General features: G+C 47.9%; 1 protein-coding gene across 22 annotated transcripts in view; it reads left to right on the top strand.

The window, feature by feature from the left end:
• The window catches only part of LOC122716153 (forkhead box protein P1-like), a 196,545-nt gene that overhangs the window by 105,487 nt on the left and 66,731 nt on the right, over positions 1–24,327 (top strand). For 21 of the 22 annotated variants that reach the window (XM_043938959.1, XM_043938960.1, XM_043938957.1 and 18 more), the window contains one exon: positions 11,508–11,642. In XM_043938959.1, the coding sequence (XP_043794894.1) occupies positions 11,508–11,642 (135 nt within the window). Of the gene's footprint in view, positions 1–11,335; positions 11,449–11,507; positions 11,643–24,327 lie in introns of those variants that run through there. The other variant, XM_043938974.1, reaches the window with a different exon arrangement.

Genomic DNA, 24,327 nt, shown 5'->3' with positions numbered 1-24,327 from the left:
CTCTCTCTCTCTCTCTCTCTCTCGGTCGCGGAAGAAGCGAACCTTTAATAAAGAGCTTAAGCGAGCTAAATAGAAACATTTTTCCGTCGGCTTGACTCGGCTTGCTTCCCAAGTCTTGGCTCCGTTGCAATGAAATGAGTCGCGGCTGCTCGTGCATAAGTAATCCGCAGATGAAGGTATCCCGACCCCTATTCCGTCACCCCCCTCCGCTCGAGTTTCCTCCTCCTAGGAGAGCTACTACGTCGACTCGTATATTTGCCCGTTGGATCTTTAAAAATCGACCCTCGATTATTCTTAGCTACTTCATTCTGGCAGGAATATTATTTCTTTTAAAAATAAACGCATCGATAAACTTTATCGCGATACATTTGGATGAGATATATTGTTGGATAAGAATTATACGATAATTCGATATTTTCGAAATCCGTTTGTTTTATTTCTTCAAGTGCGGTTCGGAATAATTATGGAAGAGGATCGAAAGAGGATCTTGTAATCTTCAATCATCCCCGAGAATATATTTCTTAACGCATTTTCGCGAAGCGACGTGCCGTAGAACGGAATCCATGTGTCACCGGTCTTTCGATGGGTGTATAGCGAAGGGCGAAGGTCGTTTATGGCGGAAGCCACTCGATGGGGGAAGGATTCGGTAATTATTCGCCATAGGCTTGAAAAATTGCCACCTAATCCCGAAATCGATAGTCCTGCCAGAGAACGCGCGAGTGTAAGGAACCCTCTCCCCTACCCTTCGTCACCCTCTCGTACGTATCAGTTTTTTTTTTCCTCCAACCGTTGGAAAAAGAAAAGGGGGTGAAAGCCCGCGCTCTCGCCCCTTTTTCCTCGCAAGATCCCAACCCCTCGCGTCGCTGTCGTCGTATTACGAAAATAATGTATCGATATCGTAATAAGGGAATGATTGGATACATCGAGGCTGATATATTCATCTACAATCCCATCGACTCGCCCCTTAACTGGCTGAGGCCGAGTCTCGTGCCCGCGTCGACCTATTATTCATGCAACGTATGGGGATTTCCGAGGTGTCTGGTTTATATCTTCGGATAAGTCGCCATTTCTTTTTTTTTTTTTTTTTCGTATGAGGCATTGCGGGCATATAACGAAAGATGGAAGGAAGATTTCCTCCATCCTCCATGGGATCTCCAGGAATGCATTGAGGATACGTTGCGCGAAAAGGAGAAAATCCTTCGGAACGAATAGCAAAGACTCGGGTTAAAGAAGAAATTAACCGGGTTAACGTGCGAACTACGTCTACCGAGGGTTGAAATTTTCCCGTGGCGGTGTCCCCGCGCACATCCACGCGCGGTGACTTCGCACCGGCTCCGCTCGAGTTCCAAGCGGCGGGGATACATTATGAACGAAGCTGAGCGCGGCACGCCGTCTAGGAAACCTACAAATCAGGAATTCGTATCAACGGAACTCGTCTGGCTCCCCCGGCTTTTCCCACGGACTCTTCCCTGACATTGCACCCTTAACATTTCCCGCCCGTTATAACATCCAAGCTTTTCCACCGCGGTGTGCACAAGCCCCCGGAAGGCCGGATTAAACGGGGAACGAACGATCCCACCCTGGTAATCGGCTCGTCTCGCGATCTCGCGGCCGATGTATAATTTATAAAACGGCATTAAATTGTCTAAATGTCGCGGCACCGTTTCTAGCTCGCGAGACGCTTCCCCTCTCCCACTCGGGTTATATATTCGGTGCGTATAGCCGTGGTGGTGGAGGGAGGAGGAGGAGGAGGAGGTTTGTCTGGCAGCAGGAGGAACATATTAGCTCGACTTAAGGCGTGGCGTTAACGATCTCGTGGCAGAACCGTGGCCTCTTATTCCGGCCTCGATAGCTCGGATGGAGTTAGAGGTGGCCGAGGGGGCTGTGGGCGAGGGCTGTGGGCACTCGGGCGAAAATAAGTACGAGTTTCAGCCACCGCTGATTGCGAACCTTCTGACTCTTCTTCGCGATGCTCGAGCGCGGTATAAAGTAATGTCGAGAGATTGAGAAAGAGAGAGAGAGAGAGAGAGAGAGAGAGAGAGGGAGAGGGAGAGAGAGGGAAGGGTGGTGGAAGAAAACGAGCGACCTAGCGACGGGCTGTGAGCCCCGAGGTTGGAGGGTAAGCTTTAAAATCGGCGTCAAACGCGAGGCCACCCTCGGCCGCAAATTTTTATTCATTGACACTACACGGCTGAGCACCCTCCAACCCCCAACCACCGAGGCTAAAAGACGGAGGCGGCTCGAGTGCTTCGGTTTTTCTTCGGTCTCGCTGCGTGATATTGGGGTTGCCCCGAGGATCTCCTTCTTATGCCGCTATTATTCGCATTATATATTGCTCTTATTCCATCCCCCGTTATTCGGCTAATGGATACTTATTGTTTCACTTCTCGAACGAAGGTTGATTATTTTCGGATCGGATCTCGATCCTTGCTCGGTCGACGAGAAACGATTGGACGAACTGGACGGGTTGCGTTTAGCGGTGTGTTCGTCCGGTTTCAATGGGATGAAAATTGAGGGCAGGGGATGAAAGTTGTCCGAGCCGAAGGAAATTGGGAAACTTCATAAATCACTATGGGGACGTAGGAAGGTGGAAAGCGGCCAGGCAAATGTGCGAACACGCGTGTGCTTTTGGGGAGGGAGATACACGTGGGCCGATTCCTTATTTGCTCCAAAAGGTGAAAGGGAAGATCGCCGTGCGGGGCGATCTGTCCGTCCGTCCATAGCTCGATGGCCACTCGCGAATGGCCTGACCGTTCTCACAGTAAATATATCGAAGTGAATTGCAACTTCGTCCCTAATCCAACCCGAATACCCCGTGCTCTCTCCAGGCTTGATCCACGACGCTGAATTCACCTGAAAATTTATAAGGTCCTGTCGCCTTTTTTCCGTAATGGTGAGTCCGTAATTTACATCTCGCCTCTCTCTCTTTTTTTTTTTTTTTTTTTTGAAATAACGATTCATGGAGAAACGACGAAGAATGACGATAGAGAATAATTTAATTCCTAATTCTAAATTACGTTTATGAGAAACACGAACGTTTCGCGCGAATGATGATCCAAATTTCAAGAATGGATGATGAAGCGATGGACCAGTGGACGCGAGCACATTCATCATGCCAGCTATTTTGAACAGATCGTAGCGAGTGACAGCATTCTTAATTTTTTCCATGCAAATTTACCACTTATCCTGGATCGAAAATTTCTCTTTGACCGGGAGAGGATACGACGGATTCTTTGCGAGCGGCTGGGACGTTTAACGAATGTATAATTAATCCTATTGCGTTAAAATGATAATGACAGAGGTTTAGCGTTGGCGTCGTCGGCCGGACGAAAAAGGAAACAATCGTAAAGTATCCACGTATATGCGTGTAAAGCCTAGTAAACCTCTTAAGCTTAACTGTAAAGCGTCCAAAGTTACCTTTTAGTGGGTGATTAGCAAAACCGAGCTGACCTTTTCAGCGGCCAATTACAGGAGATTCGGGCATAATCCTATTACCTACATTAGCTCATTATTGCACAACTGTATCTCAGCGTACTGTCCTCGAGCCGCTACCCGCTCGAGGTACGTGGATTTCTATAAATGTCTATTTCAAAACCGCCGTTTTCAACCTGCTATCGCCATACTCGACCGCTACATTCGATCCTCCCGATCGAGAAATCGGCAGGATGCTCGAATAGTCGCCCGAATCGAATCATCTTTATCGTTTATTCTCGCAGTTACAATTTTGGACAACGCGATTTCTCGCGTCCGGAACGGATAGAGAAATACGTTGGCCTCCGGGGAGAGGGGGTTTCCTTCCCTCTTCCCTCGGAGGGGAAGGATTTTCCAAGACGAGGCGCAAAGCTTATCCGAGCGGGGCAGAGATTTTATTTAGATCCCTGGCTATAAATGCGAAACGTTTGACCGGCCAATCAAGCCGGGAGGGGTAAGCCCGAAGGGTGTTAGGACTGTACTATCCGATGTCCACACCTCTGTTGTCAGCTAATGTTCGGCCATTGTGAGGGGTCGCTCGTAAGCGTGGCGATTCCTCGCCTCTGGGAAGGTGTTGCCACTGTGGAACGTGGCGCGGAACGGAAGAGGGTGAAAAGAAAGGAAGGAAAGGAAGGTGGGTGAAGGGGAAGGAAGGGCGGCCGAGCACGGGAGACGGCACGTATTAGTGAGAGGAGAGTTTCACGGATTCCACTATCGCCCCCTTACTCCCTCACGTGTCCCACTGGTTGGCGGTGGCTATCGGCTGACGGCAATCCGGCTAAATCTCTTCCACCATAAACGGCTAAACAAAGAGGTCCATTCTTCAGCACGAGCAAACCACCCCCCTTCTGGAGAAAACCGACCTGCCCGCTACCCTTATCGGCCTCTGTCCACCACTCACGATCATCCATCTGGATCTCTTCCTTCCCTGGTCGAAAGCTTCGACGAACGTGATAGTTCTTTCCCCCGTCCCATTGTTCCGCCGGATTTTTTCGCGATACAATCCAATCCCCTCGCTGCAACGGGAATTACCGAATCGTCAGAACAGAGGTGACGAATGAACTTGATGGATTCGAACGGTTCGATTCGATCGTCGCAAGTTTCGAGTATCGAATATGCAATAGAGAATTGGAACTTCTTTTAAACGTCCTTTTTTCTTTCGAGAAAAATTGTAACGTTGCACCTGCACGGTTTTTAACTTAATCTTTTAACCAAAGTTGGACGGACTGCAGTGTTGCGTGGGGGGGAGGAGAGGAAAGGAAGAAGAAGAAAGGGAAGCTTTCTATTTCGCGCAAGTATCATTCGAGGAAGGCCAGATCGAGAGAATGGAAGGTTAAGATCGTCCCTCTCGGTCCATAATAAAAGAAGGCAGATTAATGCGTTCGGTCTTGAATCCAATCAACATTATTCCGACAATAGTCCGCCAGCCAATACCCGTTCTACTCGAGCCTGATATTATCAACAGCCCGCTTACCATCTATTTCCCCTCCCGTAGCCCTCTTCTCGTTCCGCACATATACACGTACAAACACACTCCGTTGGCCCTGCTCTGAACCGTCTTCACTCCACCCTCGCCCCGCTTCTCGATACTTTCACACCCCTAGACACCTCGCTCGTTCTTAATTCCACCGCCGGATGATAAGTATGCTAACAAGAGAAAGGAGCAAAAGGGGAGGTGTGTCGACCGGGCCACGGTCGACTTGCTAGCTTAAAGCCAAATTAACGCCACGCTCACACAAACGTCGTACACTTCTTCGTCAATGTTAATGCCTACAGAAGGCCATTAGCCGATCGAAGCCATCGTCGGGAGTATACGGATCGACGTTCGCTAACGCGGAACGCTGCTTCTCCTCCGCTCTTCTCCGTGTACCCTTAATCGCCACCGCGATAAATCAGCCGGAGGAAGAAGGAAAAAAAAAAAAAAAAAAAGAAAGAAAGAAGCGATGCTGGTCGTTGCTCGATACGTATCTCGAACGTTTTCTCTCTTTTTAAGGGATTTTGGTTTTTAAGAGAGGCGGGGTTTAATTAAACGCCTTCTCGATAACAAACAAGTTTACAAGTATCTTACTTAAGGTGGATAGGTATATATTTCTCCTTCGTTCGATCGGTATCTTTCGATTCAATAAAATCAAGACACAAGGATCAAGAAAGGAAGAGAATATTCGAATCGATAGGGGAGGGAGGACACGCAAATAGAGATATATATTTCAAGAATCGCCAATTCCACCGCAACCAAGTACAGTATTATTATTACTCTCCTTGGCGGTTGTAAAGAAAAAGAAGGGGGTTTCTTTAACGGAGGAGATAAACCCATGAAAAACTAATATCCATAGTTGCCGATCCATCCGATCTTTGGGGGGGAAAGGAGGCACACGCCGGGCACAGGGGAGGGAGGGTGGGAGGTGGAGCGTTTCGGGAACCTATAAAGGCGTGTTTTACGAGGGCAGATAATGCGATGAAAGATGCGAACGACGTCCAGTCATGCCTAAAGAGTGTGTGTAACCGGGCCTTCCGCCCTTCTTCTTTCACGGTTCCGTCGAAACTCCCCGCGGTTTCGCGGAAGCCTTTCAACGGAGGGTTGGAGAAGGGGAGGGCCGGCCTCGCTCCTACGCCCATAATATATCAATTTCGTATTCTAATGTCCAGCCGGTTAATTCAAAAAGCGTCGACGCTGCGGAAACGTCGTGAACGGTCGTGGTCTTGCTCACGCTTCCCGCATTAGGGGTTGTTCCGTGCTTCCCTTTCTATCGCGCGAATAACGGAAGAAGGAGGAGGGATGGGCAGGGAGTGGGGGGAGAGGGAATAGTTCTGATTCTCATTCGCAGCCTCGTCGTCACGTATATGCGCCGCTTACACGTCTCGCCATCAGCTCGCTCGCTCGCTCGTGTCGTAGATAATTGGGGGAGCGGCTGTTTGCGGTCCCGCGGGGATGCTCTCTCACCCCTCCCTCCCTTCCCTTCCTGAAAACCGAATGACGTACAATCTGCCAAGGATTTCGGCAAATCGTCCTCGCGAAATTGCGGGAGGAAACAAAGAGGAGGGGTTGCGCGAACGGTCAGGAAATGCTATATTTTACGGATTGTTCGTCAACTTGTTGGTCAACCATATATTTCGATCGTTCGTAGGAGGTAGGGGAAGGTAATGCTCGTCAATTATTTGGCTCGGGCAAATTTCCAGAGAACGTTGATAAGATTCGCGAATCGCGCTGATGGTTTTTGACATTAGGAGAGAGAGAGAGAGAGAGAGAGAGAGAGAGAGAGAGAGAGAGAGAAGAAAAGAAAGGAAAGAAAAAAAAGCGATGAGTAATCTGTAGTAAAATCGGACGGCGGAGTCGAGTGACGTTAAACTGCGTCGTAGATAGCCGCTTTATAGTCTCGTAATTTTCATCGTAACCGCGGCGGAACGATGCCTCCGCGTTGCTTTGCCCCCTCTGGCCGATCCTCGCGGACGAGAGAAAGAGACGGCGGGACTGGGCTGGAACCCTGGGCCGAGATCGCATTGGGCAGGGGGATGAGAAAAAGGACGAAAGAGTCCTTGGAGTGGCGCGAACTATTAAAAAGCGCGCGTCCGCTCGAATTCTCGCCGGTAGTAAATTACCCGAAAAAAGAAATAACCGTTGAATTCGACCGCTCTCCGCCTCTGTCACCGTGCCGCTCAGTTTTCAACCCCCCCCCNCCCCTCTCCCCTCCCCCTTTCGCCTCCTTTCTCTAAAGGCCTCGTCTCCTTCTCCCCTCGCAGCCCCCGTTGGGTCGGTCCAAGTGTGGTGGCTCGCTCGAGAGATCGTCGCTCTCTCTTTTCCAGGGTAAAAAACCCTCTCGACGAGGAGCGAGCCGCGGTCTCAGATAAAAAATTAGCCGGAGTTGCAAACGTTTCCACCTTAAATCATATATTTATCGCGACATTAATTCAACCCTTTTAGGTACCCTTTTTTCCTGGCGGCCACTCCGCACCCGGGACCGAAACGCCTCCAACTCATCCCGTCTCCACGTCCCTCCCTCCTCCTCCTCCTCCTCCTCCCCCTTATGAGGGATCCCACCACTCTTTTTCCACTCGGTTCCGTCCTCGGTCCTCTTCCTCTCCTTGCCCGGCCTGCGACTCCTGCGGCGAACGACGTCCCGTTAGTCCTCTCCCGCTAATTTCTCAGATTCGAGTATTTTTATGTACCGTCGCGCGAACCTGACGGGGGTAAATCCTCTCGTTTATTATTTAGAAGAGGAGGGATGCGCGTGGGACGTGGAAGGAAAGGGGATGGTCAGAGGATGTCCGTCCAACGCGCGGACGAAGGCGTTTACCTTGTCCTCCTCCTCATCCTCCTCCTCTTTTTGATGGGGATATACGATCTCGTTATCTCTTCTTACTTCGACTGACTCCCTGCGATTATCCTTCTTTACGGTCGGTTTGCTCGATCGTGCACCCCTCCCTACACTCGCACGCGCCCTTCTTGTACGCTGCTCGTACGCGCGTTCCGGCGAAGAATCGTACAAAGGTTTCGAATCCGGGATCCGTTCTTTAACCACTCGCGTTAAAGGGTCCGCTACGCATCCCTTTTCTTCTTTTTCGTTATTTAGGTTTATAAATTACACCCTTTTGTCTCTTATTGATTTCGCATCGATACGTGTATATACGTACGAGTTTTTCATCTTTTCGCGCGAGAAGATGGAGGATGTTAGAGGAATACGTTTGAAAATTTATAGAACCGTTTTATATCGTACAAAGTACGAGGTTCTACACTCGCGTGCAGCATGACGTAATCAAACGCCATCGAATCTACGAGAACGCATTACTCACAATGAAATAGGAAACGAGACGTATGTACATTAGAACCCCAGCGCAACGGTTGTTTACTTAATAAATACATATTTAGTATATGCCACGTACACAAGCCTCGGCAGGCCGGCTGCGCCTATTTTTGCTCTCAGTTTTGTTGTCATAGGACCGGGCGATGGGCTGCGGCCACCCCTCGTTCCGCTACCATTGGCTTTCGTAGTACATCTACCTACTAGACGTTGGACAATGGGAACGGTTAAAGGTGGAGGAGAATCTGTCTCGAACGATTCTTCGCGCGCGATAAAATTAGTATCGTTTCTTTAAAGTCCGCTAATGAAATTTCTCCTCGTCATCTTTTTGCTCGAGGCGTAGGGGAAGGGAGGATGGGATTCTTAGAAAACGTAGTCGTATAATTCTTTCAATCGCTTGTTCTTCGTTTATTTCTTCTCTCTCTCTCTCTCACTCTTTTTCCTCTTTTTTTTTTATTTTTTATTTTTTCTCTATCACATTTACAACACGAGAATGGAGGTAATTCCTGGCGTATCAGCGGAAAATTTTGAAAGCATAGCTGTACGCGGTACCAATTGTCGCGCGTTTGAAATACGAGTGAAAGGAATATTTTAAGGACACGCCGTTTCGAGGAATATTTCGTCCCCCATTTCCGGTTCGCCTATACAAACTTGAGCCGGTGGTTCAGGTTGCGTCAGACAACACGTGTACACACGTATTTACGGATCGATGTGTGCGACCACCTCCTCGTGTCCGTGTATAACCAGTCAAGAGCGGAATATTCATAATTTATTAGTGAGCCCGTGAATCGAACGGTTCGAGTGCGGCTGAAAGAGTCACAGTCGAACTTATATTCCACTTATCGCGAGAAATATCTGCTCGTTAGATCCACAGTGCTAACGAATCATTTTCTCAACGTTTGTTCCAATTTCCTTTGTAACGTTCTATAAATTGTATCCACGAAATTTTCGATTCTCTTCTTAGATGAAAACGAATAGAGGAAAACGTCATCGATCGATCCGAGTATCCGATTAATCATTAAAAAAAATCGTTATCGATCGAACAATAAAATCTTCTCGTCACTAGTCGACGATATCTAAACAAGTCACACGCCTCGGGATAAAATCCTCGGTTTCCACGAAACTCGAAAAATGGAAAATTGGCTGGTGATGCGAACGACCGCGAGCTTGGTTGATTATCGAAGTCGGCCGGCAACGAAGTCGGTCGACCAGCCGCGCTTGTCACGAAGTTAGGCGTCGCGAACAGCCGCTTGCCAAACAAGCGTGCGACGATGCGTAATGTTCGAGCACAGACGAGCATATGGGACGAGAAGAGCATAAGGCAAAAGAGAGAGAAAAGGCCAGGCCAAGCTAAGCCGAGGCAGCCAGTCAGCCACACAGCAACGGTATACAACGTGCCTCGTATATGATGTACTGGTTTGCCTGGCGGCGGTGGGGTCAGGGACGTGACGAAGGGTGGGTGTTACGGTGGAGCGAGAGGGGCAAAGTCTTCAGACACGACTGTGGGGCAGGGGAGGAGGACAGAGAGGCCGCGATAAGTGGGGAGGGGGAGATGCCGACAGAGAAGGTAGGGCACACACAAGAGTAGAAGACTGTTTGGCAGGGAGGGGAGAGAAGGGAGAGCTGAAAGCAGGCCTGTTGGTTGGTTTCAACTATATTTGTTTATATTTACACAATAAGCAACAGCCTCGCCGGTTGGGCTGCTTGGTATGCCTGTGCCGCTTTTAGTGTTTAGTCCTCGCTACTCGGTCGCCGCGTGAACGTTGCTTTTCGTCTTCTTTACGGCGTCGCCTGTTTCCTCCTCTCCTTCTCCTCCTCCACCATAGTTGTCGTCCTCCTTCCATCGCATTCGTCCGCACCGCCTTCTTCTTCGTCATTCCCTCGTTCCATCCGTTTTCTTTTCGTTTCCTCTCCTTTTCCTCTTTTTTTCTCTCTCTCTTTCTCTCTCTCTTTCTCTCTCTCTCCTTTTTCTCTCTTTCCATCGCGAGTTCCATCCTCACACACGAATTTTGACGGCACCTTTGCGCGGTCCACGTGCGTGTACGTCGTACCCCACGTCGTCGTTTCTTTCAAACTTGTGTTCTTTCACCCTGTGCGTGCGCGAACGGTGACGCCATTGAATATCGTTGGCTTCGTTTCGAGGTTATAAACGAGAACGAACGAGCAAATTCGAGTGAGTTGGTGAATTTTGTTTTTTGGTGGAAAACTTGGACGCGATTTACGATTAATACGCGTGATCGTTGATGCGCAAATTGGAGGATCGGCGTACTTCCGGCGAACTACAGTGAATCCTCGTCGTTGAATTCTCTCCTTCTCTCTCTTTATTTCTCTCCCTATTTCTTTTCCTCTCTTTCTCTCTCCTTCTCTTTCTCTCTCTCTCCCTCTCTCTCTCTCTCTCTTTCTCTCTCCCCGCGAATGGTGTTCGTGTTCAACGTATGCTCTTCTATCTGCGACGTTATTATTTTTCTCTCTCTCTCTCTCTCTCTCTCGTGTCGCGAAAAGTGTTGCTCATCGTGGCGTATCGAGAAAAGACGTCCTTGTCGCGAAGAGACGCTTCGTGTGTATCGCGCTTCCATGAATTCCAAGCTGGCCGTTGGACGCTTGAAATTGGGGACCAAGGACTTTTCTTAAAGTAAGCAAATCTTTGCAAACGGAATAATCCTGTTTACACGAAAAAACCAGGGGTACTACACCGTTGTACATTTTTACTTGGCCGTCACGCGAGACTGCAAACGATAGAATATATTATTAGCGGTGCGTTTGTGTGTGTATATGTGTGTATGTGTGTGTGCGTGCGTATTTGTGTGCCGCCAGCCAAACATTGTTGCCTTTGCCTCGAGTGTATGGAATCACATGCGTCATACGTGATCTAAAATTGTTCGCCCGCCGAGGGTAATATCGTATAACAAAAGCACATTTCGCGAGATCTTCATAGAATCAACGATCTTTTCCTCTCTTTCTCTCTCTTTTTCTCTCTCTCTCTCTCTCTATTTCTCTCTCATCTCCCTCTCTCTTTCTCTCTTTCTCTCTTCTTTCGACACGATCGTTATTATAAACGTTACGCGTTTCGCGAGTGAGAAACACTCTTTTTCGCGAACGATGGCGGCGAATTCGTCGTTTGCCGGTCGAGAAATTTCGCGGCATGACGTAACGAGAATCGGAGTTCAACAACGGTGTTCAAGTTCAGTGCACCAAAGGAAGGAAGCAGACCGATTGACGTAACGATGATCGTGATTTCAGGACGATGGCATAATGGATCATGACACAGACGGAGACGGAGCGATCAACTTGTCAACGTCACAGCGACCCTCCGCCGCCACCACCCCTAACGGTGACACCCCCTCGTACGGCCAAGATCAACAAGACAACGACCAGGTAAGGAATTAATCTCTGGAAATTTGCTTTCGATAAGATAACCGTGTGGATCTTCCTACAGATTCGTGAAATCTTCTTTAAGCGTCTTTCTACAATGGTTCTACAGGAATTTCATTCAAAATACTATACGATTTCGATTCTCATGTTCAAAAAAGATACTCATCGATACGACAAGTATCGATATTTTTTTTTCCTTTTTTTTTTTTTTCCCCTCCCTCTCCTCCTAAATCGAATTTACGTGGAACGCGGAGATAGAGTTATTAATAACCGACGACTTCACTCCATAAACAGTACTAATTTTAGAAGCAAACATCTGCTTACGTACGATAAAGAGGAACACGGTCGCCAAGACGTCCGGTTAGACTCATTGATTTCTCGGAATAGAAGAATCTCGGAGCGATAAGAGGCTACGATCTATCCCTCTCGTATCTCAGTCCTGTGGGTCTCGTAGGGAATCGAAAATGAAATTGAACCGTTTCAAACCGTCGCATCTCGCGTCGATACACAGGCTGGTGGGTAAACGAGTAAACCGATAACGATCCTCTTCGAGGAGGGTTTCGATTTTAAGGCGAAACTTTTTCTTCCTTCTTTCTCTCTCTCTCTCTCCCTCTCTCTCCCTCTGTTTCTCGCGGTATAAGTTTTTCGAACGCGATACTCGAGACGCGTTTGACACCCGGCCACCATAAAATCGAGCCCCCTGATTTCAAATTCAATTCGAAATCCCGCGTTCGCGGGTGAACGCAATATACCGTTCCGGGTAGCGGCGCGAACGTCGTCGAGGGAAACAAATGTTTTATGGCCCTTAAAGCGGCCTTTTCGACGGTTTCCTTTTCGAATAGGGGGGGGGGGGACGAATATGGTCGCACGCACCTTCCAGCCCAGGTATAGAGTCACCTTTGGAATGCATATATATATATACGTGACACACAGGTTTTTCCCTGCCTCGTGTACCTCTTTATCGTCGGGCAAACATTGTCGAGTTTTTAAACAATAAATCAATTTCAATATATATATATAAATGCATAATGCATAAACAAATGAGAAAGACGAAAATGGTTTCTCGTTCGTTTTCAGGAAAGATCGATTTAGAGTTATTAATATATTTTGAAATTTCTTTTTTTATCCCCATAACCTTCCATTCCATTTTCCCATCGAAAAACAAAGAATATTGGATATTCGACGTTTCCCAAGCTCAACGTTTCACCCCATTCGTGCGCGAGATCGGTCGATAAGTTTTCTTTCATCGATAACGCCCACACCACCGGTAGAAATAAATTATTTTAATAATCGCCTGGGACACATTAGCCGGGGATATTTTTATTCGTACACCGCGTTTACGCGCTCGTGTGCGTAGATAGTAACGGTGAATATCAAGTTCACGTGACGCACCAGGTAAATACGTGTGTACCACCACGGGCCTGTGAATTACACGTGCGACACGTACATCTGCTCGCCTGTTGGTTACGTGTAAACAGAGATTCGCTTATCGTCGGTCTGACACGTATATACATAAGTGTATCGAGGAAAGAGAGGAAGGGAGTGAAAGGGGGAAGGACAGAGAGGGAGTGAGAGAAAGAGAGAGAGAGAGGGAGAGAGAGAAAGGATATTTTTAACGATACACCGCGTGGTCTAATTTTTCGACGAGTTTTTTGTTTAATCCGTTCGTTTGATTCCCGGCTAAAAGCAAGCTGGAAAGGTTGCATAAATAGAATCATCGCCAGCTTGCATGTCAAAACTGTCGCGAAAAGGTAATCGAATCGTTATTTCTCTATTTATTACTTTCCGACGTATCGATGGATGATGCGTTCGTTCGGTAAACGATATTGGACGATACATTAGTAGCGGCGAAAGGAAGGCCCCCCTTTCGAGAGATCGTGAGATTCGAGGCGATTCGAAGATCGAGTTTTGAGAAACTATCAAGTTCTGCTGACCATTCGCCAGCTCGACCGCGACTTCCTGTCCTCGTCCATTGTCCCATAGGGAGAGAGGGAGGAGACCAGTCTTGCTACCCACCGTAACTTCAACGCCAGTGCTGATGTTCCAACTCTGCTAATACCTTCAATTGTTTTCTTTGTTCAATTATTTGTAATTACACTGTACCCCTCCCTTCTACTCCCTTCGACTGCGTTTTCATTGCCGAACGGATATAGATTCACGGATAGATATTATCTTGGACACTCGATTTACTTCGTTCTTCGTTTCGTTCATCGTAATACGAGCCGTAATAATCGTGGAGTTACGTGGGATTAGATAGAAAAATTAATCAAAAATTGGATCGAATATATCCATGTCGATCCATTATCCCTTATCAGAAATTAATTAGAACTAGCGTTCGCGCGAAGATTGACGCGAAACTTGCAGAGAGACCGGCCGCACGAGTTTAAACTTGAGATCTCGTCCAATGGACCTCCAGTCTTAAGTTTCCATCAGGTTTCGATCCAATTCCCGCGAAGCGTTGCGTTTATAATTTAAGAGGGTCGCTCGAGTGACGTCACTGGAGACGTCGAAAACACGAAAGTTCCGCCAATGTTCGACCGGAATCGGGAACCGGATACGGTGCCGATCATCGGCTCCAAATGAAATTAATAATCGATGTGCGAAAGCGTTAACACGTGTATTTACGGAACGTTGAATCAATCGGATCGAATGGACGGATCCTATCAATCGTGTTAAACGAAATAAGATATCCGTTAAATAATGAATCCGCCGATTTCTCTCGGGACGGGACGGTGGCGCGCGCGGTTTATACCTGACCCGCGAAAAATAAAGTGTCCTCCTCCGACCTGTATCCGTTTCGATAAAACGCCGCGTGGCTAAACTCGGTTTGAAGTCGCGAGCATGGCGATTTTCCGCCGTTAATATTAGCCCGATAGTCGATACCGCGAACATTTTGAAATCCGTTGGACGAGAGGGGGAGGGTGTAGAAAATAGAATTCGACGAATCGTTTCCTGTCGCCTCGGTTTAATACACCTCCCTCTCTCTCTCTCTCTCTCTCTCTCTCTCTCTCTCTCTCTCTCTCTCTCTCTCTCCTTCCAATTTCGGAATATATATCCCGCAACACACCTTTAATACACCAAGTCGGGGAGGAGGAGGAGGAGGAGGAAGTGGAGGAGAGCGGAGGAAAGAACGCATTAAAACGTCACGAGCCCTGCCCCCTGCCTCCTCCACTCCCATAACCCCCTCGATCAACTTGGAATTCGTGATCACGACGTCGGAATTCCCTGATTAAACAAACTTTCGCCGGTGTCGATATTTCATTAGAATCACGGGGGGCCGTTTATCTCCACGGTTAATATCCAAACCTGGTCCGTTCCCGTGGACCGAGCAAGGATCGAAAGGATCTCTCTCTGCCCCCCTCCCCCCTCTCTCCTAAAGGATAAGAGCGGCACCACCGCAGCTCGTCGGCTATTGACGAGGAGGAGATGGCCTCCGCGCTCCTCCCTTGAAATGCAAAAAAGGGGTTGCTGGGTGGTGGTGGTGGTAGTGGTGGTGGTGGTGGTGGTAGTAGTAGTAGTAGTAGTAGTAGTAGTAGTGGCGTAGCAGGCGAGAAGAAAGGAGAGGATGCGCTTGGATAAAGGAGAGGGGGGAGGGAGGCCGAAGGACGAGAACGAGAAATAGAGGAAAAAACTGGGTGGAAGAAGAAGAAGGTGGGCGGCGATGGTGGAGCGGCGAGGAAAAGAAAGGATGAAAGACGAGTTCTCACCTCCGATTCCCCTCTTTCGCCTCGCAAATTGCGGATAGGCTGTCCTTTCCAATCAACCTGCCCTGCTCCCCGTCCCGCACTCCTCCCCCCTCCTCTCCCCCTTTTTGCTGCCCAATTCTTCCCTCCCTCGCTCGCTCGCTTCCGTTATACTTTTCCACCCTCTTCGCGCTACCACCCCCGCATTCCTGTAGGAAAACTTCAGGCTGCAGCTTGATCCGCATCCTGCCGGCTTCTCCCATTCTCTTTCTCTCCGGCCTTCTCGCGAAAGCCAAATCCCGTCGTAATTTTTTACGTAACACGCTTCGCTATGAATATCGATGCCCGGGGAATTAAGGAGGGCACGGTTTTCCGTAATTGAAAGAATTTTTGTCGTGCTGAGCCAGCTGGCCCGCTCATAAAAGGAGGTTCTCGCGTTTCCTCCTTCTTTCTTCTTCTTCTTCTTCTTCTTCTTCTTCCTTCTCCGTCCGTCACTTTTTTTCCCTTCTTCCTTTTTCTTTCTTTCTTTCTTTCTCACCTTTTTTTCTTTCCAGAGAGCGAAGAAAGGGGTGTTTCTCCCGTTTGCGCGACGTCGGATGACGACGGTGACGAGGATTTTAATAAATTAGTGAAACGATCCGCTGACTGGCGACTTCTTCTTCTTCTTCTTCTTTCGAGTGACGGAAGCGGAACGGGATGTTCCTTCCTTATTTCGTTTCTCCTTTAATTTTTACTCCTTTGGAAAACCGTGCGACAGACGAATGATACTTGATCTCGTCGTTATATTTCGGTTCAGAGCCTTTCGATTCAATCGGCTATCGAATTCCTCAAATATCAAATTTTACGATGAAAGTCGTTTATTTTGCCGAATCGAATAATATCCATAATATATCCATAATTTATCCATAATATCCATAAACAGGTTTACGTTTATTAACAGGTTACATCGGTCTCTGTATGATCGGATTAATTCGATCCGTTAGCGACGTAAATTAGCAACGATTAGGAAGAAACGGGAAATCTGAGGTATTTATTTTGGTAGCGTGCCAAATGTTTCGGCGATGTCTGTCAATTTCTGGAATATTCAATCAGCCAAGAAACGGTCGGCTCTAGATAGAAGCCAAGGGAGAATTCAAGTTCGCCACAACATCGCGACGTCTCGCATAGTCTTGGAAGTCTCGGTTTTATCTACATTATTAACCGGTTGAAACCTCACGGCTGTGTACTTAAATCCAATCTAGAAATCCCACCCTTCTAGTCTCCCACCTTACTACCCTCGAGGGGCGAAGGTCGACAGAGACTGGCAAGGGCGATTACCCTCCATTATTCACACGCTCGATTCCTGCCGCTGAGTGATACCTGAGAAAATCTAGTCGAACATCCTCCCAAATTTCAACGATGTCTAACGGAGATGCCTCTCTTCCATATATATATATATTTTTTTTTTCCTCCTCCGTCCCACTCCCCTCTCGTTGCACGCGATAGAATTTGCAAGGGAGAATAACGATACAAACCTTTCGTCGAACGGAATGTATTCGAGAAATATTTAAAAAAAGATGGGGGGAGAAAAGAGATGTGTCGTGAAATTTCTTTCCCGTCGTTCCTCCGATTAATTTGCTTCGGAATGCGCAAGAATCGTAGACGATACTATCAGAAATTAATCATCCGGAATTTTTTCTTTTTTTTTTTTTCCACAGTTTACAATAACGGCGTACATATATTTCCCTATACATATACACGCTCCTCTCCCCCCCCGTCAACGTGTCAAGCAAACAATCCACGAGAAACAGTTAGGTAACGAGTCGTCACGTCGATAGAATGGCGTCGATGCGATTCCCGAAGTTTTTATGATCGGCTTCGCGTCGGTTGACAAAACTACGAGGCTCCGGTTGGCCACCTGAAATAACTGGCGAGAGAATCGCGGCCAAACATTTCGTGTCGCTCCGTGTAAACACCATTGAATACCGCTAAATCTTTGCCCCGTCTCTCTTTCGCCTCGGAAATCTCAAACATCGAGGGGATTCTACGCGAAGTACACCTGAAACAACTCTGTTCCCACGTCGCATCGATCTTTAAACATCGCCCCCCCCCCCCTCGGTTGTCTACGCCGAGTTTTAATCCCCGCCGCGCGTCTTTTACATCGCATAATTATTTTCGTTGATCGGCGGATCGGCGCGAATTTAAAAGAAGTCCGCCGATATAATAGCCAATTTAACAGGACGGTATTATATATTTAAACGGACGGGTATTTTTCACGAAACGTTAGCCGAGTTATTATTAAGCGTTATATACACCGTTGTATACACCTCGCCGTTGAACATTTTCACATCTGTTCGGTTTTATCTTGACGAGTACACGCGCCGTTCCCCTTATCAGTTTTTATCACCGAGAACAGTGGCGTGGCAATGCGTGGATTTCGTCGCCGTTTTTCTCGACTTTCACGTATTTCTCTCTCTCTCTCTCTCTCTCTCTCTTTTCGGAATCGCGCATCGTTTTCTCGATTTCGTCTTTGTCCTTTGTTGCTTCTTGTCATCGATCGGCCGGGACAATTATGAATCGGAAGAAGACAGTCTCGAGCTCGGTAACGCTTCCTTCGGTACGGCGGCAGACGGTGAAATTTAATTAAAAGCACGCGCGATGATTATTTGCGGAGGCGGCGTTTATTTTGGAAATTGCGGATCCTCCCACGGATCCAGTTCGCTCCTCGCGAATCCTTCGTCGTCCTCGAAGAGGGGGACGATAGAAGTTTAAGAACGATAACACCTTCGGTCGAACGAAAATACCACGGTTATCGATATTCATAGATTCGTTCGAAAAGAAACGATCGGGGGTTACGATTACGGGGGACGTTGGACGAGGGAAATTGGAGGGAAAGTAGGGAAGAGGAAGGGATGCAACGCGAGGGGCGTATTTAACGAATTAGAGGACACAGGGAAGGGTTGGGAACTGGCATAAAAAGGAAAAGAAAGGAAGAAAAAAAAAGAACGTGCATACGGTACGGGAAGAGAGAGAGAGAGAGAGAGAGAGAGAGAGTTTGTGGATTGTGGAGGAATCCGGTTGAAGGGAAATGAGGGAAGAGGGATGAAGAAGAAAGAGTGGTTTCGCGCGAGGGACAGAAATAATGTGAAAGAGAGAGGGAGGGGAGAGAGGGAGGCACGTCGTGGCAAGAGTAGCAGGGACGGGGGTGAAGCGTTGGCTAGAATAAACACATAGATGTTTTCTTTGTTCCTCTAAACTAAACAACCAACGAGGAATCTAAACAGAGGCCAGAACCCAAATTCAATTTGGTCGCCGCCTCCATCTCTACCTTCGGCTGTTCTACGGACGAAAGGTATCCTTCCACCACCCCCTCCCCCTCTTTCGTTCGCTCTGTCTTTCTCACCCTGTGCGCACCCTACTCCGTTACACCCCCATGGCAGCCTCTCACCATTGTACACTTAACGCCGCCAGGATGGTACCTAATATTTACCACGGTTCTCTTATACAGGGTGACCGATCCCACACACGCGAGCCTTTAAACAATACACGGCCGTAGTTTAATACCTAAGTAAGCTTCCATCGAACCAAAGTGCGCGGCCAAAGCGGCCGCGGGAGGGGCAGGGGGAGGGGGATATTTTTCTTGCAAATGACGGCGAAGAAAAGTCGACGTTAATTAATCGAGCCTCTCTTTAACGATTTGTATTACATGCTGCTCCCTTTTTTTTTTTTTTTTTTTGCTATCTATCGGCCTTTACCTTTATCCTTTACGCAAAAATTCTTGGATCCAAATCAAAATTGTCACAAGGAAGGAATTGTCGTTAACAAGAAAGGAGTATATTGTATATAATCTTTTTTTTTGAATCGATCCTCAACGAATTGGACGCGCATCCTCGCTCGACACGCTTGGAACGACACGCGATCGTGAAACGCGCGCACCGATTGGTAATAATAACCGAAGGGGAGGAGGGACACGCGATAATCCGCGGACAACAGAAGGGGAAACGTTTCTCCCTGCTCTTCAAACAAACTCCTTCCGAAACTTGCACAGAAGATCGCTCACTCTGGTTATGTTATTTAACAAAGCGTTATAGAAGGCCTGGTTGCGATATCACGTATTCGACGCGATATAGAAGAGAGAGAGGGAGGGAGTGAGACTGCGATGGACGCGGTCGTGCACGCGCAAAAGGTACGTACGTAAATAGCGGGCACGCCTGGTCTCTCGCCGGGCAAGAAAAATATAACAACGAAGCGAAAGTCTATTAGGATTTTCATTTCCTGAATAAATAAAACTCGTCGAATCGTTTAATACCACGGAGAGGAGTTGGCCGGCACGTGCACGCGATAATCCCAGCTTCTCGTCCGAGAATACCGATCGAGTATTTTCGCGCGTGCACGTGGAATCCAACGCGGGTGTTTCGTCAAGTTCCTACACCCTCTTCCTACGCCCACTCCACCCTTTCGTATCTGTCACGTACGTGCACGGAGAGAGGCCCCCTCCCTCCCTCCCTCCCTCTCTTCCCTCTACCTTCGCTCTCTGGTGAGAAGATCGGCGGCGTACAATGCCGATCAATGGAGAATTTACGATTGGCAGCGTTAACCGTGAACTGGAACGTTAAAGCGTCGAGTTTGTTGAAAAATACCCATGCGCATCCCGCCCCCTTGTGTACCGACCAAAGAAGCATTCGATCGTTGGAACGAAACCCCATCGTTTGTTTGTCGAACGAGCCGCGCGACTCCCTCCTCCTTCCCCCCCCCCTCCCCTCGTATCCTCGATGCGTCGTTCCGCGTGTCCCGCGCCACTATTTCATCATATGTACCACCCCCAATTCTCTATTTGCACTTTTACCTACTCGTATTCATCCGCGATTGTCTTCGTTCCACCGATCACCTCTCACCCGCGTTCGAAACAATCTCTACGCCTATCGGTATCGGTAAATCGTGTCGAAAGAGAAAAAAGAATCTAACCCTGACGATAATTCGGATCGATCTCGTTATTAACGACTCGAGGGGATGTAACAGGGGATAGGGGATAGGAAGGGGGACGTTTCGTTCGGTCGATCAAACGGGATAGGGATCGGTTGCGAAAAGGGGGGGGGGGCAATTTCGCATCGTGTTACGCGCCACGGGATTTCTGTTCGTGTAAATCGCGGATGAAATCGAAGGAAGGATCGGTTTTGAAGGACAGGTGGGTAGGAAGGAGCGAAAGGGGGAACGAAGACCGGATGGGTTTTTGAACAAGTCGAGGGAAAAAAAAAAAAAAAAAAAAAAAAAAAAGGAAAAGAGAAGGGGGAGGGGGAGGGAAGTATAGAATTAAAAAGAATATCTCTCTCGCTCTCCGCGAGTCGCGATGCCGAGTTGTAGAGAGTAACATGCAGGTCCTTCTCATCCCTTGGCCGGAATAAATGCGTACATCCCTCCATCCTCCCTTGTAATAATCCCTTCCGGTTAATCTGCTCCAATGTAGCCTACAGCGGGAGTCGGTATCCGATGAACAGGAGCGCGTGCACGCTCTTCTATCATCGAGCTCTGCGCGTCGACGAAAGCGCCGGTTTCCTCTGGTACACACTTCACTGGTTTCGGGAGGGGAGGGGGTGGAGATGTACGAGGGGGAGGGTGCCGACAGACCCCCTTGTTCTTTCGCGAAAAACGAATAAATAAATATATATATTCATATATATACATACTCGCGATTATCCCCATGATTCAGGATTCGTTGTATGCTGGTGCATGGCCGAAAAAGAGATATATATATACGCGTCAGACGTTTCTAATGGGAAGAGAGAGAAAGAAAGAGGAAGAAAGTCGAAAAAGAACGACAAGTAATCCTTGATATTCTCTCTCTCTCTCTTTCTCTCTCCCTCTTTGTCTCCCATCTAGGGCGAAAGAGCGTAGATGTTGTAAATTATAAGTTTAGTTTGTCTTGAACGCGTATGCGTACATCATATCGGTGAGAAGCGTGGCAGAGCCGGGAAAGTGAACAGGTATTTTTTTCTTACGAATATATGTGGTCCCCTTCGTGCAAGCACGGAGCGCTTTTTAATCGGATCGCTTTCAACCGTTGCTGGTGGCCGAGTCTTTCTCCGAGATTATTTAATTGGCCGGCGTATCGTTTGTTCCGCGATAAATAGACGAAATTTTTTTGAAAGGGAGGGAATACTTGTATAGGAAAGATACTCGTGTATTTTAGAACTTTTCCTTGTTTCGTAGAAAAAAAGTACGAGGATCGTTGTGTAACGATTCGTGTGAGGAACGCGTCTGAAAACGTACGAAAAAAAAAAAATAAAAAATAAAAAATAAAAAAGAGGAGAGGAGATTTGGTGATTTCAAAGTGGGATCGTGGGAGGGGTCTTGGAAATCGACGTAACAACGAAACGATCCTTCCGTTTCCGGTGTAACGAACTCTCTCGTTCCTCGAGAACCCTCACCCTTGCGAAGCGAGGAACGTGCAAAATAAATCCGGACAACGCGTATTCGTGTATGTTCCTCAAAAATAGCGATCCTCTCTCTCTCTTGAAGTTGGACGAAAAAATGGGGGAGGGGGCGCGGGTGCAAGAACGGGGGCAAAAAGGAAGGACAGACGGGGCTTCGTAGTTTCGCCTAGTATCCGAGCGCAAATATAGACTCGTGCAAACAGGTTATGCTCGAAATTATAACGAGTGTCTCGCCCTTCCTTCCTCCCCCTCTCCTCCCCCCTTTTTCCCCCCCAAACTCACCCTCTTTCTCACTGTGTCATGACAAAAATGTACCCCCGTATATCTATAAACAAACGTATCTAGTACCTTCGCCCACACTCGGTTTTCAAGGGGGAGGGGGGAGGTAACACGATCTCTCCACCGCCTGCTCCCGTCCCAGGGTAAAGAATGTTAAGCAGCCTGCCCTCCTCCTCTGCCCTATACCTATACTTCGCGACTTCCGACCACCGACCTTTGCCTCGCGCTCCTTCGTTCCCCGTATTTTCATCTATCCGTGTAAATGTACTTAGCGTGGCCGCCCCGTACTCCACCCATCCCCCCGTCCCATCTCTTTTAGCTAGCTTTATTACGTGAATTTGGAAGCGGTGTAGTAAGCGACCACTGCACCACGGGTGGAATAGGAGAAAGATAGAGAGAGGAAGGGAGGGAGGGTGGATGTGGGAGCCGGAGGCAGGGAGAGGAAGTAGATGTACGTTTCGCGAGAGGTACGGGGTTTCGCTTCGAGGGGGTGGCGACGGTGGTCGAGGAAGGGAGAGGAGGAGGGGGGGCGGTGGCTGGGTAGCCACTGTACCATGCCAAGCCCTGAGAGGCCGCCTCTTCATCCCCTGGATATGCATTTTCTGCCCCCTACCATTCCTCACGAGCTACTACCCCGCTTCTATGATATCCTCTGTCGGTCCCTCTTATTGCTCACGCTCATCCACATCCGCGTTCTTCCCTACGTGTGTACCGTTTCCTCGACCGTGTCCATAGTGTGTGTGCGTGTGTGTAGGAGGATGGATGGACGTGTGCACACGCGTCGTGTCGGCGAATTCGCCGGGTTCCTCCTGGCTGCGCGTCGTCGTATGCTCGCGCGCTTTACGTGTGTTCAAGTCGAATACGTCCGCGAGAAAGTCCTCTCTTCCTCTCTTCCTCTCTTTCTCTCTCACTCTCTCTCCTCTCTCGTGCGAGTTTACACGTTTGAATCGTGTGAGTGCACGCCAGGCGCACGCTAACTACGCTCACGTGGTAACCGTACTGTTAATTCGGTTTACGACCGGCTATCAAGGATATAAGAGAAACGAACGACCGCGGAGTTACGCCATTTCGGAGGCGACACCGACCTCTGTCTTTTGCACGCGACTCTTTTTTTTTTCTTTTTTTTTTCTTTTTTTACACGCGAAGAATCGGTCCACGCTTTTTCCACCACTGTTGTTTCCAGAATTCGTTTATATTCGATATACGCGCTCAATTATTTTTTAGGGGAAAAAACTTNGCTAACTACGCTCACGTGGTAACCGTACTGTTAATTCGGTTTACGACCGGCTATCAAGGATATAAGAGAAACGAACGACCGCGGAGTTACGCCATTTCGGAGGCGACACCGACCTCTGTCTTTTGCACGCGACTCTTTTTTTTTCTTTTTTTTTTTACACGCGAAGAATCGAAGAATACCCACGCTTTTTCCACCACTGTTGTTTCCAGAATTCGTTTATATTCGACGCGCTCAATTATTTTTTAGGGGAAAAAACTTAATCGCAACGACGCGAAATAGATATTGCGCGATTCTTTCTAATCGTAACTGGAGTTTGTTTTTCTGCTTTTTTTGCTTTTTTCTTTTAGTAAAATTAAGAGAGAGAGAAAGAGAGAAGGATCGTACTATATATTTGCCAACGATAATCTGTTCCTGGATTTTCAGAATAATAAATGATTTCATAAATTACGATAAAACCCAGTCACTGTTACGACTGTTCTAAGACGTAGCAGTGGTTACAAGTTTCGCGAAACACAATCAGGTAAACGACGAGCTTATCTAGCACAATAAACTAGATACGATAAAGCCGCTAATAATTTGCGGTTATCGCGAGCGTAGATAGTGTTTGCGTCAAATCCTTTACTGTTTTCCTTCGCTTTTCTCATTACTGCAAACAATTATCACAGCGCAGTGAATTTAATTCTTCAGCCACATCGCGTTGATAAAACGTTAATTCTCGAAGACAAGCGTGTTTGCGTGCATCGCGTAAGGCCGGGCGTATACGGTTAAGCAACCAGATATCACACCTTCCGAATGTATCAAAGAACAGCACGTCCGATATCTGAGAACACTGAATGCAGAAGCTATTTCTCGGAATTGTTTTCACACTTAAGATCGAGGCGCACACCTACACACCGTACACCTTCTCCTAGTTCCTTCCTAGAAGTCTACCTTTATATTAAATTCGCATCGCGGCGAAGCGACTTTTGTACCCCAACTTGTTGTACGTGAATGCAAATTTTCATCGTGTCCGCGATATAACTCCGCGTATGGTAATTGAATTGAAATGCAACGTTCGAAATCGTCGTTAAAGAAAGAAA

This window comes from Apis laboriosa, unplaced genomic scaffold (genome assembly GCF_014066325.1).
Source record: "Apis laboriosa isolate Shangri-la unplaced genomic scaffold, ASM1406632v1 scaffold42_cov153, whole genome shotgun sequence".
Lineage (NCBI taxonomy): Eukaryota > Metazoa > Arthropoda > Insecta > Hymenoptera > Apidae > Apis > Apis laboriosa.
Note: the sequence above shows the minus strand (reverse complement) of the source record. Positions and strands in the feature narration are given on the sequence as shown.